At 39.2% G+C, this 17,342-nt stretch overlaps 4 protein-coding genes across 6 annotated transcripts; 1 reads left to right on the forward strand and 3 right to left on the reverse strand.

The window, feature by feature from the left end:
* The first annotated feature begins 277 nt into the window (after positions 1-277).
* Positions 278-5,972, forward strand: LOC107776421 (protein NLP2). Of its 3 annotated transcripts, XM_016596312.2 has the most exons (6): positions 590-800; positions 887-965; positions 1,458-2,510; positions 2,874-2,921; positions 3,009-3,993; positions 4,589-5,972. In XM_016596312.2, exons 3-6 carry the CDS (start codon positions 1,698-1,700, stop codon positions 5,473-5,475), a joined length of 2,733 nt encoding a protein of 910 aa, XP_016451798.2. In that variant the 5' UTR covers positions 590-800; positions 887-965; positions 1,458-1,697; the 3' UTR covers positions 5,476-5,972. The 3 variants fall into 3 exon arrangements, with proteins under 3 accessions (XP_075074347.1, XP_016451798.2, XP_016451799.2); XM_075218246.1 differs by having other exon boundaries at positions 278-965; XM_016596313.2 differs by lacking the exon at positions 887-965 and having other exon boundaries at positions 673-800.
* A 1,013-nt stretch (positions 5,973-6,985) lies between these two features.
* Positions 6,986-9,484, reverse strand: LOC107776422 (pentatricopeptide repeat-containing protein At2g17210-like). The gene has a single exon (XM_016596314.2). The coding sequence runs from the start codon at positions 9,332-9,334 to the stop codon at positions 7,124-7,126; it is 2,211 nt and encodes a 736-aa protein (XP_016451800.1). The 5' UTR covers positions 9,335-9,484; the 3' UTR covers positions 6,986-7,123.
* A 387-nt stretch (positions 9,485-9,871) lies between these two features.
* On the reverse strand, positions 9,872-14,716 carry LOC107776423 (putative galacturonosyltransferase 3). The gene is made up of 10 exons (XM_016596317.2): positions 14,444-14,716; positions 14,108-14,157; positions 13,901-13,961; positions 13,725-13,763; positions 13,458-13,595; positions 13,199-13,336; positions 12,781-13,115; positions 11,762-12,707; positions 10,137-10,432; positions 9,872-10,043 (listed from the first exon to the last, which is right to left on the reverse strand). Exons 1-9 carry the CDS (start codon positions 14,498-14,500, stop codon positions 10,157-10,159), a joined length of 2,040 nt encoding a protein of 679 aa, XP_016451803.1. The 5' UTR covers positions 14,501-14,716; the 3' UTR covers positions 9,872-10,043; positions 10,137-10,156.
* A 1,916-nt stretch (positions 14,717-16,632) lies between these two features.
* LOC142162463 (putative serine/threonine-protein kinase PIX13) lies at positions 16,633-17,070 on the reverse strand. The gene has a single exon (XM_075218828.1). It carries the CDS (start codon positions 17,068-17,070, stop codon positions 16,633-16,635), a length of 438 nt encoding a protein of 145 aa, XP_075074929.1.
* Positions 17,071-17,342: the final 272 nt, after the last annotated feature.

Genomic DNA, 17,342 nt, shown 5'->3' on the forward strand with positions numbered 1-17,342 from the left:
TCAATCCAAACGGATTCTAAATATTTTGAAACATTAATACATTCATTATAAAACTAAAAAAAAATCAAAACAAGTGAGGCTGTTATAGAGAGATTTGCCTGTATTAGGTGAAGGAATAAGCATCCAAAAAATATTATTAAAAAATGAAAAAAATTTAAATAATAGCCTTAAAGTATTTTATCTTTTTTCTTATGGGTGACAAGGTTTTTCTGAAGCGTCATCTTTTTTTTTAATCCTCAGAATCTTTAAAGTTACTAGTAGAATCAACAGCAACGGCAAGTACCATTTAGAATAGGAATATCAAAGGGGCCACGAAAATGAAATATGAAGTACAGGCGTAGAAGAGCACATTAAAGGTGATTTTCCTTTTTTTTGGGTTCTCTCCCGTGTCCGCTACTCGCACCGGAGTCCGATTATATCCGAATTCGCATCGCATAGGGTCCCATTCGAGTAAAGCACTCCCTATCAAAATTTTTTACATACCCAATATTTAAATTCGAGACCTCTAGTCAAAGGAGTAGTCTTATCCACTGCACCGGGTAAGGTGATTTTCCTTTTAAGCGCGAGTGAGTGTGTGCGTCTGTACTCTGTATCTTATTCTATTCTTTACAATACAGTGGCTTACATCAGCAGCCAGGAGCAGTTCATATAGGGAGGGGTGGCGGACCTTTATTCATATACTAGTACACAACTTTAACTGTGTCCCATTTCTCTGTAGTGCTCTCTCTCTTCTCTATATTCTCTCCTCAGTTACAAAAATTTCTGTGGATGTCATGGGTTCTGAACTCTGACTGCCTTAGGTAACAAAATTAAAAGCAAGCCACCCCTTTATATATATATATATATATGTGAAGTGACTTTACCAAATTCTTATGATGTTTTTCAGTTCTTGAAATTAGTCATATAGCCAGCCAGACATGCCAGCTTAATTAAAGACTATATATATTTCAAGAATCTTTCTCAAAGTGAGTTGCTTTTCCTACTTTTATTCTACCGAGTATCTTTTTTCCACTCCCTGTAATTGCTGGTCTTTCTTTCTTTTGCTATACATGGTTGAATTAATGACCTTTTTGTGTGTGTGATTCTCGCTTTGCTAATTCTGCAAAGTCAAATTCTACATTACATACTCGATGTAGCTTTTGTTTAACTCTACAAAGACGATAACTTTGGAATTGGAATGTTTGTCTTCTCTTGTTGTTTAGATCAACAACTTTATGTTCAACTTGTACTATTTCTGACCCCCTTAGATCCATAATCCATCCGTCTTGATTTGTTTCTTTGTTGACAGCTCAGGTTGTTTATAGTTTCTCTTTAGTTTAAATTCCTTGGGGGGGGGGGGGGGGGCTTCTGTATCAAAGGTTGCAGCTTTGTGTTGTTTGATTAGCATTTTGGCTATGTAGTGTAGAGTAATTTTGCATGGAAATGTATGGCTCCTGAAATGCATTTGTGAATTGCAGTTTACAAACCAAAACTAAAACTGATGAGGTTTGTGGAAACCGGGCTGATTGGGTTTTGGAAGGCTGAGGAAAGAAATCCTTCATGGAAATTCCTCTTCTTGTTTTTCATATATAGGCTGCTTTTGTGTTCTGGCTCGTGATCGTGATCGTGATTTTTTGCCCTCTCTCTCTGTTGGATGATTTAGGGCTTCTGTTTTTATATTGGGATGGGAGATTCAAATTGAGGCTAGCTATTTCATTATGGAAGATGGTCCCTTTACACTTCATGACATGTTTGCAAAGCTCTCTTCTGATAACACTATTAGTACTTCTGATTTTAGTGAATTCCTCTCCGATGGTTTCTGGCTAGAGACAACTAATCACGCCTCGAATTTCCTTATTCCCTCCTCTTTGGCTTCTCAGCCCCTTTTGTTAGATACTACTAACGCAGGCCATTCCCTTCCTACCGCAAATCAAGAAGAAACTGACAAAGATAAGATTTTGTTTGCCCAAATGGATGATTTTTCTCCAACTAGAAGAGAAAACTCTGAGACTTCCCCTCGTCGGTTGTGGATTGGACCAAACATAAACCCAAATCCAACTTTATCAGTGAAAAAGAGATTGGTGCAAGCCATTGAACACCTAAAAGATTCCACAAGGGATAAAGATGTCCTAATTCAGATATGGGTACCAGTCAAGAGAGGAGACAAACATGTCCTTATTACTAATAATCAACCTTACTTCCTCAACCCAAATTTCCAGAGTCTAGTAGAGTACAGATATGTCTCCCAAAATTACCAATTTGCTGCTGAGAAGGATTCAAATGAGTTGGTTGGGTTGCCTGGCCGTGTTTTCTTGAAGAAGCTACCAGAGTGGACTCCTGATGTTCGTTTTTTCAAGCGGGAGGAGTATCCACGAGTTAATCATGCTCATCAGTATAATGTTAGGGGTTCCATTGCAGTTCCTGTTTTTGAAACCGGCAGTGGAACTTGCTTGGGTGTTGTTGAGATTGTGACTACTACTCAGAAAACTCACTATCACCCCGAGCTTGAAGATGTCTGCAAAGCTCTTGAGGTATTTCTTAATTGCTTTTTTCTCTATCTTTATTGTGTCTTAGAATTAATGTCCATTCCTAGAATCGTAAGATCGGCAATATTAGTCCATTATTTGGTAGGTGAGGCGAGAGATTAATTTTCTTTCGAGTTCTGAATACAAGTGATGAAGTATTGTTGAAGCATGAAGTTCTTTGTTTCTTTTTCTTCCTGTTTATTGGTGATTTTGCTTGTCTTTGGTAGCTATTATGCCTGTTTGTTAGGTTACCAACAAAATGGCCTCTAACAAGTAGCTTTTGCTACTCATTTTGGGCTACTCTGATTCTCTGCTTTGACAATGAACCATTTCTCTGGGAAATTAAAGAAGCCGTTTTCCTTCTTGTAGGCTGTTAATCTAAGAAGTTCTGGTATCTCAAATCCTGCAAAAATAAAGGTAGATCCTGAAATTAATCTTTCACTTCTCATTAGGAGGCGGAGCTCCATTTTCACCTCTTATATCGTAGTTGTGATTCTATATCAGGACTGCAATGAGTCGTACCTTGCTGCCTTGGCCGAGATTCAATATATCTTGACATGTGTGTGTGATACACACAAGTTGCCATTGGCTCAGACTTGGGCCCCGTGCATACAACAAGGTAAAGGTGGGTGCCTGCAATCCGATGAGAACTCTGCTTCTTGTGTTACCACAGTCGACGAAGCTTGCTATGTGCGTGATCCACAAGTGTTGCCTTTTCATTACGCATGTTCTGAGCATCACTTGCTTAAAGGTGAAGGGGTTGCAGGTGGAGCATTCAATACAAATCAGCCATGTTTCGCTACAGATATTACGGCCTTTAGCAAGACAGAATATCCACTATCACACCACGCCAGGATGTTTGGATTATGTTCTGCTGTAGCAATACGCCTTCGAAGTATATACACAGGGTCGGCTGACTTTGTTTTGGAGTTCTTCTTGCCACTTGATTGCAAAAATACTGAAGACCAAAAACAAATGTTAAGTTCACTGTCTTCTGTGATACAGCAAAGTTGCCGAAGCTTACGTGTTGTTACGGATCAGGAATTACTGGAGGAAAAAGAACTCCTACAACGTGAAAAGGTCAGCCTTTCTGCTGGTGAATCACATGAAGAAGTATCAAGAAAACCAGTCTCTCCACCTTACAGGGATGAAGATGCTTCTTCCTGGCTTTCTCAAATGACGGATGTCCAAAGAAAGGGTAAAGGAGCCGCTATTTCGCAAGAAGAAAATTTTAAGGTGACAGCAAACCGTTGGAGGGAATCCATTCATGCATCTACATACTCAGAGCCAAACCAGATCCAGGATAATTTTGGACCCAAAGGAGGTTATGGGGGTTCCTTAGATTTTTCTTCTGGTACAGGATCACATTCCTCAGGTGCCAAGAGAGCAGGTGAAAGAAAACGGTCAAAGACCGAGAAGAGCATCAGTTTGCAGGTACTCAGGCAGTACTTTGCCGGGAGCCTAAAAGATGCTGCAAAAAATATTGGAGGTAGGATAAGTTGCATCGTCATTTCACAATCATGTACCTATTTTGTCTTTGATCACTACTGCGGATTTGGAACTTTAGAAATTTGCAATTTTCGGCCTTTTAAATAAAGAAACTGTGCATTTCTCTGCCTGTCGCGAAATTGTCTGCCTTTCATGGCATGATTGTCCCCCTGGGAAACTGTTAAAATGATGCACTGAAAATCCATGGACATCTTGAGTTCTTTGAGAACTGCCCTTAGCTAAAACGACTCAATAGTTCAAAGTTTCAACTATTTCTCCAGACTACTTATGCATCATCTTGATTAACCTCTACTTTCTAGTTTGGAATCTGTAGGACATGCTCATGTGATCCTTTTGGGTTTTCATCCTTTCCAAAGTTATAATTCTTTTGATATTTATCATCTCAAAATTTTAGATTATTTCTGTGTTTGTCTTTCCTACAAGTTTGTGCATCCATGATTTAGTTAATGCAAAGTCCTTTCTTTGTTTTAAAGGCCTATAATTTACCTTAAGGTCTCGAATTTGGGTCTTGAGCACTATCATCTCTGCCATATTAGCTTGTCATTAATTACTTATCAATTTGTTCCAACTTGCAGTTTGCCCTACAACTTTGAAAAGAATATGCAGGCAACACGGAATCACAAGGTGGCCTTCTCGCAAGATCAAGAAAGTGGGCCACTCGTTGCAGAAACTTCAACTTGTGATTGATTCAGTCCATGGTGCCGAGGGTGCTATTAAACTCAGTTCTTTCTACACTAACTTCCCAGAACTTACCTCTCCAAATAATCCAGGGACCAGTAATTTATCTGCTTCTAAGAACCATGATCATCTGCAGCAAGTAAATACTCAACCTGATGGCAGTACATTAAGCCCTGATACCACTACTTCCAAGTCAACTTCTTCATCTGGCAGTCATAACTCCAGTTCAAGTTTATTCTGTTCAACTGGTTCAAAGCATTTATTTCCTCTTACAAATGTTTTTTCCACGGGGAATGCCACAATGGAAGAACACCCTGGAGGAATGCTAAAGAGAGCACATACAGAAGCAGAATTGCATGACGTGGGTCAAGAAGAAACCAAACTTTTGGTTCGATCACAGAGTCAAAAAATTCAAAGCAATCACAATTCTCTGGAACCTTTGTGTCCTTTGCCGACGAGTAGCAACCAGGTTATACGGGATTCGGCTACATTTAAAGTAAAAGCCACTTTTGGGAAAGAAAAGATTCGTTTCAGCCTGCAATCACATTGGGGTTTTATAGATGTTCTGCAAGAGGTCTTAAGGCGTTTCAATATAGAAGATGGTAAAATTGATCTAAAATATTTGGATGATGACGACGAGTGGGTGCTTCTGACATGTGATGCTGATCTTGAGGAATGTGTAGATATACACAGATTATGTAAAAGGAAAACCATTAAAGTCTCCCTCCACCATGCTTACCATCCCAATCTTGGAAGTTCATTTGGTAGCAGTGGCCCTGCCTAAAGCTATATTTGCTTTGCTTTACAACTTTTTCCAGATTTCGGGTCAGGTTTGCTTGCTACGAAGCTTGCAGCTTATCACTGTGGAGGATTCTTGGCAGACACATGTAAGTAAAAAACGGCCTCACTTTTTATTCCTAGTGTTAATGTTGGATGCACACGCACACAAAATGGGAGATGGCAGTTTAAAGCTACAACGTACTGTTTACACGAGTGGTTAATGTGCCGTTGCATGTCCAGTCAGATGCAGCTATTTGACATTCTTGTTGATTACACAATGCATACCCATTGTATTAATGTTTTTTTAAAAATCAATGGGAATGTAATACGTATAGAACATACAATTATGCATCGAGTGAGATGGATTCTTGGTCAAGCTGTTTGTGCACTTCGGGCATGGTTTTCCCTTTGTGGGAGAGGAGATAGTCTTCAGTGGTCATTTGACATTTAAACGATTTGGGCAGTAAACCATCAGATACCCTCTCCGCATTAGATGTCTAATAGTGTGTTTTAGCTAAGTTCCAACCTTATGTAGTTGTTATTGCATTCACTACCAGGAGCCTAACAAAACTGTACTAATGGCTTGGTATCTACTTTATGGATCTTTCTGTTTTTGTAAAAAAGATTCGTGGAATGAATTTCGATAGTAGTATCTTTCCTGTGACAAAAAAGACTGGGTGCCTACTTAAATATCAATGATAACAAGTTGTTCTTAGGACAACAAATTAACTGCATCAACTTACACCTAAGAAATCTTCAGTGATATGAGGTAAACATCTCTTGATAAAAATATCAATGTTGGATGCACATGCACACAAAAAGAAATGAAGATACTATAAAAGGAAGTATTGTGACTATGTTCATCTCCCTCTTTCCTAGCGTCTTATGTGCTAACCCTTTAATTAATTACCTCATCCGTCCAGGACATATCTTTCCCCTCCCCCTCTCTTTGTCGCCCTTTTGTCACCACTAGAGGTGGCAAAATGGTTTAAAAGACAGTTATTCACCCATATTATTCATTAAAAAATGAGTTGGATAATGAATTTTTTTAAAAACGGGTCAAATATGGATAAGAACCATATTATCCACTTAGAAAATGGATAACTAATGAGTTTAATTTTTACATTTGTAAAGCCTCAAATTGGAGGTTCATCAAGTTTGGGAGACTAGAAATTCTCCTAAAAGTGATCATATTCAAGAAGTCATGTCCATATTATCCGCCGGGTAACTCTTTTTTATCCATATTAAATATGGGTCGGACCGGATAATTTATCCGTTTTTTAATTACCCTTATTCGACCCGCTCATATGCGACCCGATCCGCCCATTTGCCACCCCTAGTCACCACCTTTCAGTGGACAGCAGCGATATAACCCACTGCTGAGACACATTTTACCCTATCCTGAATTATAATTCCCAATCCAATGTAAGGTACGACCATTTGACTGGCAAAAGGTTCCCTCACCCCTGTCCCCTAACCCCACAAAATTTACAGGTAGGCATCAGAAGCAGAAAACCGCCAACAAGCTTCCACCCCCAACATCCAACAATCCAGAGTTTTGGCCCCCTAATTTTGCGGTTTCTATGCAGCAAAAGAAAGACAGCTCTTTAGTTGTGGAAAAGTGCCGGCTTTCATAGAACACAAAAGAGCCCCTACCTGCAAGTGATGTCCATTTTCATACATGAGTGCAGTTGCTGAATGGCGAACTGCAATTCATCAGACAAAGAATTGTGGTTATCTCCTGCAAGAAACTTGCATGCCTTACCATTGACATACACTAAGCTATAGCCAGCTGTAACCTTGACACCTCTCTCCTTAGACATCATTCTCATTTTGCTGGCATCAACCCATGAATGACCTGATGCATACATGTTTGATGCAAGAAGATAGCCAGCTGAGCTTGACGGCTCGAGTTCAAGTACTTGAGGGAGGGCACTGGCACCGAACTCATAGTTCTCATAGTTCCTACAGGCACTCAAGAGCGCCCCCCATGCACTTGCACTAGGCTTTACTCCACCACGTAGCCTTCCTATCAAATTCATTGCACTATCAACCTTTCCAGCCCGAGCTAACAAATCTACAAGGCAAGAGTAATGTTCTAAGCTAGGTTCAACCTCATCATCCCAAATCAACTCCTCAAAAAGAGATAGCCCTTCTTCTACCAGTCCCCCATGACTACAAGCGGACAAAAGAGACAGTGCTGTTACTTGATTCGGCTTCAGACCACTCATTTTCATCTCAGCAAGTAGGGCTAGAGCTTCATTTGGGAGGCCATTCATACCATATGCTGTGATTATGGCACTCCAGGTAACGACATTCTTGTGTGGAATCCGTTCAAACACTTTTCTTGACAATTCAACAGAACCACATTTCGAATACATATCTAAGATCGCAGTTCCCACATGTACATCAGATGCCAACCCTCTTCGAATAACAATGCCATGAGCCCACCTTGATCTTTTCAGGTCTGCAGAAAGAGAGCAAGCTTCAAGAAGATGTAGCATGGTAATGGCATTGGGCCGTTCAGTAGTGTGGTTCATCTCTCGGAAAACAGCAATGGCTTCGTCAGGCATGCCACAGTGTGTGAATCCAGCAATCATGGTGCTCCAAGTTACTGCATCAAGCGTTTTCATAATACTAAATTGACTCCATGCATAATTTATGAGATTGCAACTTGCATATGCATCGATCAAAGAGTTTGTAACCAACTCATTCAACTCAAAACCTCGTCGGAGTACTCTGGAATGTATCAACTTGCACTGGTAAGGGTCAAGGAAGGACTTACATAACTGCAGTAGATTGACCAGAGTCACCTCATCAGAATCAACTCCAGCCTTCCTCATCGAATCAAATAAAATTAGAGCCTCAGAATGCTTCTCATTTTGCACAAGTCCTGACAACAAAGAGTTCCAGGATACGACATTCTTTTCGGGAGTTTCGTGGAAAACTCTCAATGAAGAATTAACATCGTTCCATTTAGAATACAAGTCGATCAGGGAGTTCTGTACAAACAAATCATAATCCAGACCTCTAGAGATAACAAACCCGTGAACTGACTCTCCCATTCTAATGGTCATCAATTTGCTGCAAGCTTTGAGTACACTTACCACTGATTGTCCGTCTGGGGTTATCCCAAAATGAATCATCCGTTTAAAGAACCCGAGAGCAACAGTTGCTTCCTCGCTTTGGGCATAGCCAGCAACCATGACACTCCAAGATATAACGTCTCTGTCAGTCATTTCATCGAAAAGGTTATGCGCAAGCTGCATTCCTAATTCAGCATAAAAGTTGAGGAGCGAGTTTTGGACAGAAGTTATACGTGAATATCCAGCACGAATGATAGAACCATGAATCATCTGTCCAACCTCAAAAGCTTTAAGATTCCGACAAGTCTGAATGACAAGCACTAAGGTGGAGATGTTGGGTTCAAAACCTGCAGCCCAAGCCTGAGTAAAGAACCACAATCCTCGCCCGTAAGAAGCAGCAGCTCGCTCTAAGTGTCCGTGAATGATTACATTCCACGAAACTGAATCTTTGTTGGGCATGCAGTTAAAAACAAGAAGTGCAGAACCCAAATCTCCAGATTTAGCATAGAAGTCCACCATAGAATTACCGAGGGAAGTGAAAGCTAGGAATCCCTGCTTAATCAGAGAGCCATGGATAGAGTTGCCATGTGTGGGTGAGAAGTTTAAACATGCTTTGAGAAGGACGGCGAAAACCGAATGGTCTGTCACCTCAAGTCCGCTCTTCTTCAATTCACGGTAGTGGAAAAGAACGTCTTGGGATTTGCCATGGTACAGTAATTCTTTGAACCTAGAACACCAGTTACAGTTCCAAGCAGGCGACGAGAAAGGAACACGCATTTAGACGACAGGGTTTTTTGATTTCAGGGTTTCCAGCTCTAAATCCAATGACCATAACTCACTATGGTATAGTTATACGAAAGCAAGTCCACAGCTCAATTTTAGAGATTAAACTGACTCTTACTGTGATTAGCTCTTACTGTTATTCAGGAGGTAGGCATTTCAATGACCTAATTAAAAGAACTCCCTTTTTAGTATGAAATAGTGCAATGCCAAGCGTCCTTATACCTTCTCAGTTCTCCCCCTAGCCGCTACATTTACACATGAGGTTCTCAACTTATCATTGAACTCATAGCTCGTTTTAGTTACTAATTTCACAATTACATATTTACACATATTTAATGAACTTTCTAATTAATTCAATTACTGGATTCGCCTGTACCCATATCTAATACTTTAGCCCCGCCCCTACCTGAGGGATGATACACTTTATCAGAAAGGTGGATCATTTTTCATACAACTTTGAAAGTCTGCTTTTAGCATTGGACTCGGAATGTCTACAAGTGAAGGGCTAAAAGACGGTAAACAAAAAGGATCTACAAGTTAGTTCTGATTGTTAACATTAACTAAAAACAGTCTGAAACAGTCAACAATCATATGCCGTGATCCTTCTCAAGTTAGCTGCAGAAAATACAAATACGCACATCTTCAGCTATACAACATCATTAGGATACTCTGTCGCTTGCCCATGCTCTCCCAAATTTTCTTGCTACAGGAAAATTTCAAGAGTGACAAAAGTAAAACATTTTCCCTTTTTTCCTATAACAATTGTGAGAAAGAAATTGATTACAAGCAAAACTACCTTGAAAAAACATGAATTTACTACTCACTGATGTTGCAAAGTTGAAGGTATGAATTATTGAACATTACATATCTAGACCAATAAGATTTGTACTTGGCAATTGCAAGATCCAACCATGGTTTGTAATTTCCATTGTAGTGAACAACCGCCCCATTTTCTATTGCTGTTTTGTTTAGGGCAGGATCATAACCAAGACCCAAGACATGCCAGCTCCGGTCCAAAGGATAAGTCAAGTTATAAAAAGTTATCAGCCCCGGAGGTAAGGTCCCAAGTTTCCAAAGTGTTCTATCCTCATTCTGCAATGGAAAATCATAGTCAGCTGAAGGCTACACAAGGATGAAGAAATTAACAAAATGAATAGGAACTATGAATTTTCTCCTCTTACGGAATTGCTCTTGAACATCAAGTGCATTACGACTCTTTGCAAGAGGAAAGCTAGCATTCTAGACATGGTAGATTCTAAGAGCAAGGTCTCTATAAACATGGTGGATCATAACAAGAGTTTGCAAAAAAGCTGTCTAGTCGGCAATAATTCATTTTTCTAAGAGATTGTGCAATATAGCTCAAAGGAAAATGAGCAATCATAGATAAGGTATGTTTCTTCCTTTTTATGGAGTTAGGGGGTGCTGGGGATAACAAGGGCCGCACCCTAATACGACTGTTACAATTCTATGTTTTACAAAACTAGAAATAGAGATCACAAAATTAGGTAAATAGGTGATAAGTAGACAAGCTACATGGTTTGGGCGACAAATTGGTTTAGCCCTTATCATGAATGTACAATTTCATCACTTGTACTCAAAAACTAACTAAGGCACCCACTATTATTCTTAAGTCTAAACAATGCCCGAATTTGCAAAAAGTCATTCTATCTCCACTGCAGAACATACTTTAAGAGCCATGTCTGAGACCCCCAATACCCGGGGGGGGGGGGGGGCAGTCCTGACAAATTATGGCAGTTTAGTTTTGAGCCAATAACATCTATCTACCCTCAAGCAAACAACGGAGCTTTCAGCAATAATTGAAGGTTTCAATCCCATCAGTCTTCCGACTATATTCCTACTTAATTCTTTGTTTTTCATCCTCACTAAATACATTGATTTTCAACAGTAGTTTAATCAGTATGGTTTTTGAGCTGCAGCACTTTCACGGAGTTTCACCTCATTTGACCATCCAAAGCAGCAGCAGAAGCATCTTTAAAGTTATAGTATCTAGTATATTGCACTACTCTCTTACTTATCAAAAAACAATCATATAAACTTGAAACTAAGATGGAGATCAATTTGATGACTGTCTAGCCTTAAGAGCCACCTCCAGGCAGCAGGAGCTATTAAACTCACAAAACCTATATGAAATTGGGAGAGATCGGTCTATTGGCCCATCACAAATGATCCACTAGCTCTTTTTTTTTTTTTGTTGAAGGTAAAAAGGAGATCGCTGAAGTATAACACACAATACCGGTAAATAAAACACATCAGATCTTTGTAGGGTCATTTTCTTTTATTCAAATTGTAGTGGGTCAAAGAAGATCCTTTCCTCATGTAAAACATTCATGATGATAATATCAAAAAATTCAGCTCATTGTGTCTAGAAACACCAACAAAGAATATATAATATTAACTTACCATTTCCTGCCAATGATGATATATTCCTGTAATGTTGCGCCTCCTCCACTCCTTCAAATCAAAGATATTCATGCCAAATGCCCAGCCACAAGCATTGGGATCAAAATTTTCAGATATTTTCGGGTTCGAGAAGTTAAGATATTTATCAAATCTATGGAAGCTTTCCTTGCATGTCTCCACGGCACCATTGACCATCCCTTGTAGGTCGACAGACCAAAGAGGCGTCAGATCCTTTTGAACAACAATATCATCATCCAGAAACAAGATTTTCTCCAGCTTTGGGTATACTTCAGGAAGGTAAAACCTAAGATGATTTAGCATTGACAAATACTTTGGGTTCCTGTATTTGAGATTGTCGGTGCCAGTTGTAAGGGAATTCGACTGATGTGCCTTGAAATAATACTCTATCATTCTAGCAGATTCAAGCTGTCGTAGTACAGGGCAGTAAGAAGAATTAAGCCATGTAAAGTCATCCACATTCTCAACATGAATTGTTGCGCCAGCAGGAGGATTGACAAGGAACCACATTTTCATAGCTAGGAAGTTCAATTTGTCTGTCACTATATGGAAAACGTGCTTTTCAGGCTCCTTTGCGTGCAGTGTAGTAGAGTTCACAACAACAGATGTGGCTAGGACATTATCAGAAAATATAGCATAATGATACAGAGAAGGATCTTCAAGTTTTTCCTTGTTTGGAAATCCTCTCTCTTCATATCCATGTAGGAAGTAGTCCGTCGTGAGAAGCAAGGGAAGACAATGCAAAGGCCTGGGAACTGTTTTAGCAGCCAGCTGTATCAAGAATGCACTCCTTTTCTTCAGCAGACTTAGACCAGTTTCAGCCGACTGAAGCATGACCCTTAGTTTCCTTGCTAGTGTTATGCAATCGTATAGTTGATCTTTCGCAGCAGCTAGAACATGGCCCATATCCTTTGCTCTGTCAAGTGCACTGTAGATAAACCTAATGTTAAAGACAAAACCTAACATGTAAACTTCATTAACGAAAAGTTGAAAGCACCAACCTTGGTAGAAGTTCAGCATCAGAAGTGGCCTCTCCAATTGCAAGCTGATTTACTCTAGAATGTTGTATCAAAGAATCATACAGAGCATCTTCATTCTTAGCTTTTGCAATGGTAGCATAAGCTCTTGCCATGATTATTTGGTCACGCATAAGTTTAAGGGTAGAGTCAGAATTGGGATTTTCATATTCTTTCCTCCATATATTGTATTTACCCTTTCTAGTTGTGTCAAGCTCTTTAGCTCGCTGAATAGCAGCATCTTGAATCTGGTCTTCAATTGCCTTATCTTGTTGGATCAGCTCTGCAGTCCGCCGTTCCTTTCTTTCATTTCTTAGCCTCTGAAGCATCAGGAAGTATCTATGAATCCAAATGACTCAAAAAGAACATGAATGATAAATGTAGAGATATAAGAATTTGCCACCTGGCGCTTGAGTTTGATTGGATGAAGCTCAGATGCTTTTTTATGCTCTATGACAAATCCATACTGATTTTCATTTATGTTAGAGTGCTCAATATTGACCTCAAACTTATCCGGTGTCTGAGACTTCCCTTCCACTTCCTGAGAACAAGCAGTAAAAAGAATTGCAGTCTACATTAACAAATATAAAAACTACTATATCCTCTTCACTTCGAGAAGATGTTGTGTCCATTTAAGATCAGCAAGTAAAGTAAACACACACCTTGGAACTCTTTTTCTGATCACCATCCTCATCACTAGGATATCTCCATACCCATGAAGTTGACAAGTCCTTGGAGTTTATGCTCCTAGTTCTAATAGCACCATTAGCATCAGTGTATGTTACAATGATGTCAATATTCTGCATCAAGAACAGAAAGATCATCATGGTATGGTATACGAAGATTAAAAGTAGATAAATCTAAAGGAGAAAAGAATTCTCTAGTCATCATTAGACTGTTATCCTAAAATCAAAAGCTGGGTTGATTACTTTCTCATCAGGACGAGCAGCACTCATTCGACCTTGTTCCTGCCAAGAAATTGCAGAGTTTACAGCATATACAGGCAAAAGGGATGCAAAAATAGAAGCCAAATTTTCATAGAGGCAGAAGTCTTGAAAGACATAGATAATGGCTTTCAAATATACCAAATAAATAATTGTATTACCTTTCTATCAATGCATTGTGGACAATCATATGAGGGGAAAAGACCTTTCAGCTCTCCCTGACTGGAAATAGGAGGAAGAGAAGAGAAGTGAAAAGGTAACACATAGAAGTCGGGTAAATAAGAAGTAGTAACAAACTAGGCAGCATTACTTGCAGCAGTAAAATTGACTAAACATGAAGATAAGTATGATGCACGAGTGATCCTTACAGTGATAATACATTTGACAATTCTGTTCGGGCAGGTTCAACATGTATAACCTGAATAAATAGGATATAATAAGTGTAACAAAATGAGAAAAGAGAGCTAAGGTAAAGCTCATTATGTATTGGAAGAAGTATGATACACTCCTACAGTATAATTTGAATCACAACAAGTTAAAAATGAGAAGAAAATAGAACCTCTTTAAATAGTCTCGACGAGATCCAGGCCACATCAACAAGATTAAAGTAGAGGGAAAAATGAAAACATAAAATTCAGGGAGAAACAGAAACAAAGATGCGCAACGATAATATTGAGAGAGAAAGATCTAAAGAAGTGAATTACCAGGAAGAAGATTAACAAAGTCGGGGAGATGAAGGATCCTCTAAAACGAGCTCTCATGGCCGGCCGACCCAAGAAGAAAGAAGAGGCCTCTGCTCTGACAGTGCGTGGGTGGGTGGGTGGGTGGGGATCAAATCAATAATCAATTACAGTACGTACGGCATTATTCTCTTCACATTCAACCTTAGCTCAGCTCAGCTGTGCCGATGAACATACAACTCTCAACGGAATGGGATAAATGAAATCAATACAACTTCCTCCCCTTGTAATAATAATTTATTATAAATGCCCTCTTTCTTATATTTACTAAAGTTGTTTTGGCTATTTATTAACAGCTTGTTTGGATATGGTTGTTACCAGTTGTATCGTATCGTATTGTTACTTTAAATACAATATTTGTTTTGATTGTTACTTAAATTTTATTGTATCGTATCGTTAAATCCGTCGTTACGTAACGATGAAATGTGACACTTTATGTAACGACCGATTTGGTGTGGTCGCGTAGTTTCCTTGTGTTTTTCTCTCAATCTCACCCTTTATTATTATTAAATAATTTTATTTTATCATTTACCCTACCTTTTTATATACCATCTCATAATTTTTCTTTATAATATTGCAAGTTTATTCATCATATTACTGGTGCATGATACCATGAAACGACGGCAAAACGACACAATCCATCCAAACATTGTATTCATCAAACGATACAGTACAATACAATACAATACAATACAATACGATACATTATGAAACGATATGTAACAACCATCCAAATAAGCTGATAATATCAACGGCATAATAGACTTTTCAAGTAAATATGTGACTTTTGTGATAACTAGAGCAAAGTAAAATGATTTTTGTGTAACAAAAAAATGCTAAGATAATGCCTACTTATTTAAAAACGATAAACCTCTTTGTATCATTTTAGTTCAAAATTCAGCAATTGTAGTGCTCTTCATGTTATTGTTAAGATAATGCCTATTTATTTTCATAAAATAAATAATGCTAAAGAAAAAACTTACAAGTTCGACCATTGATAAAGTTGGTGAATTGGCTGGTAGTAAGTTGAAAAATATAAAAGAGAACAAACTTTTAATTGCATTATTTGTCTAGTTTTCTTTAACCGACCTTCGTTTCTTACTTGTTTTACTCCATTTCAAAGGTTAAATTCGTCCCACTTCATTCCCATCACCTTGCAGCAAAAGCTTTGTGTTTTCCCATTCTTTAGGCAAAATGTTGGGTAGCCTTGATTTATTTACTTTTCTACTAACTTATAACATTGCTTCAGCCCCACCTTCTCTTCCAGGTCCATCGTGTGGGGCTTAAGGGCAGCCCGGCGCACTAAGCTCACGCTATGCGTGGGGACCAGGAAGGGGCGGACCACAAGGGTCTATTGTACACAGCCTTATCTTGTATTTCTGCAAGAGGCTATTTCCGTTGCTCGAACCCGTAACCTCCTGGTCACTTGACATCAACTTTATCCGTGTGGGTTTGATTATGTTAAAAAAGACTTTCAAAAACTGTATCAAATCTTCTATTCATTGCAGAATGAACATGAAGTATGAATGCTGCTAAACCAGAATACCATGTATGTATCATAAGCTCCTTTGAGTGATTGCATAGATGAAATGTATATGCTTTTAAACTAGTTTTGCCAATTTATTGACGACAAACAACCTCCCAAGGAAGGTCGTTGCCCAAAACAAAACTACTTTTTAATAACGACTCTAATTACACAAGGTTCACTTCCCTCCAAGAATAACGAAGATAATCATATGGAGTACCATTCTTATTTTAGAATCAATATCAAAATAAAATTATAGGATGTATCAATCCTATGTGCAGCAGGTATGTGATTATCTGCTTCCATTTCCTAAGTTCTGATAGCCATTAGCCACCACCTCTCTATTCAATGATATCCATAACATAAGATAGTAACAAGTCCGACTCGAAATCTCAATCTCCTTCAATGTACAAAATAACGACCTCTTTACATATTGCTAAAACAACTACAACCCAACACCATACAGAGCCTTACCACTTCACCTCACAAGCTCAGACTAAAGACCAACTAAACATACAATGGCTTTGAAGAGGCCAGGCGACAAAAGAAGAAGAAGAAAATGTTTCTATTTGGACAACTAAGTTATCATAACTTCTTCATTTTGTTATATAAATAGAACGTATCATATTCAGTATGCTCTTCTTGGGAGTGGATAGGCTCGATTTACATCGTGCCTTGGGTGAAGTGGAGAACGATGGTGCAAAGGTTGTTGACCATATCTATAAGCAGTCTGATGTCTCGAACTTACTCTAGGCTCCTTGGGTCTTTCATTGGCAGCCTCAATATGTTCTAGTTTCTCAACTACTTCTTTCATTGATGGTCTGGTTTTAGGTTCAGGTCCAAGACATGACAGTGCCAGTTGTGCTATTTGTACTGCAGCTCTGGATGGATATTTCCCTTCTAGCCGTGAATCCATCTTGTCCTTCAACTTCCTTCTGTCAGATAAATGTGGCTTAATCCATTCAACCAGATTATGCTGGTGGCTTGGGCGGTTTGTGTCTAGTGCCCGTAGACCTGTTAGCATTTCCACTAAAACAACACCAAAACCATACTTCACCCGTTTCATTCCCAAACACCACCCCCCTTTATCTCTGAAAGAGACTAACCAAACGACCTCGGAACCCTAGCGCCGCCTTTCCACCCCCTCACCATAAACCCGTCGGCAACGATGCCAGTGACCACCAAATTAACACCCCTAGTGCACCTTGACCCCCTGGACATGAATCTACAAACCGTTTGGCTCGAATCAACCTACATCGTCTACGAGCCAAACCTCAACCTATACTAACCGACCCCAAATTCACACCAGTTACTCCCCTGACGTCCCTCGTGACCAAA

Source organism: Nicotiana tabacum, chromosome 7 (genome assembly GCF_000715075.1).
Source record: "Nicotiana tabacum cultivar K326 chromosome 7, ASM71507v2, whole genome shotgun sequence".
NCBI lineage: Eukaryota > Viridiplantae > Streptophyta > Magnoliopsida > Solanales > Solanaceae > Nicotiana > Nicotiana tabacum.

What these genes read in the sequence shown, in the direction of transcription:
- LOC142162463 (XM_075218828.1), bottom strand. Translation starts at nt 17,070, where the DNA reads ATGAAACGGGTGAAGTATGGTTTTGGTGTTGTTTTAGTGGAAATGCTA.
- LOC107776423 (XM_016596317.2), bottom strand. Translation starts at nt 14,500, where the DNA reads ATGAGAGCTCGTTTTAGAGGATCCTTCATCTCCCCGACTTTGTTAATC. An exon ending in CTTTGTTAATCTTCTTCCTG is followed by an intron (nt 14,158 to 14,443) that starts GTAATTCACTTC and finishes CTATTTATTCAG; the next exon opens with GTTATACATGTTGAACCTGC. An exon ending in CAATCAAACTCAAGCGCCAG is followed by an intron (nt 13,116 to 13,198) that starts GTGGCAAATTCT and finishes CTGATGCTTCAG; the next exon opens with AGGCTAAGAAATGAAAGAAA.
- LOC107776421 (XM_075218246.1), top strand. Translation starts at nt 1,698, where the DNA reads ATGGAAGATGGTCCCTTTACACTTCATGACATGTTTGCAAAGCTCTCT. An exon ending in CAAATCCTGCAAAAATAAAG is followed by an intron (nt 2,922 to 3,008) that starts GTAGATCCTGAA and finishes ATTCTATATCAG; the next exon opens with GACTGCAATGAGTCGTACCT. An exon ending in TGCTGCAAAAAATATTGGAG is followed by an intron (nt 3,994 to 4,588) that starts GTAGGATAAGTT and finishes TCCAACTTGCAG; the next exon opens with TTTGCCCTACAACTTTGAAA.
- LOC107776422 (XM_016596314.2), bottom strand. Translation starts at nt 9,334, where the DNA reads ATGCGTGTTCCTTTCTCGTCGCCTGCTTGGAACTGTAACTGGTGTTCT.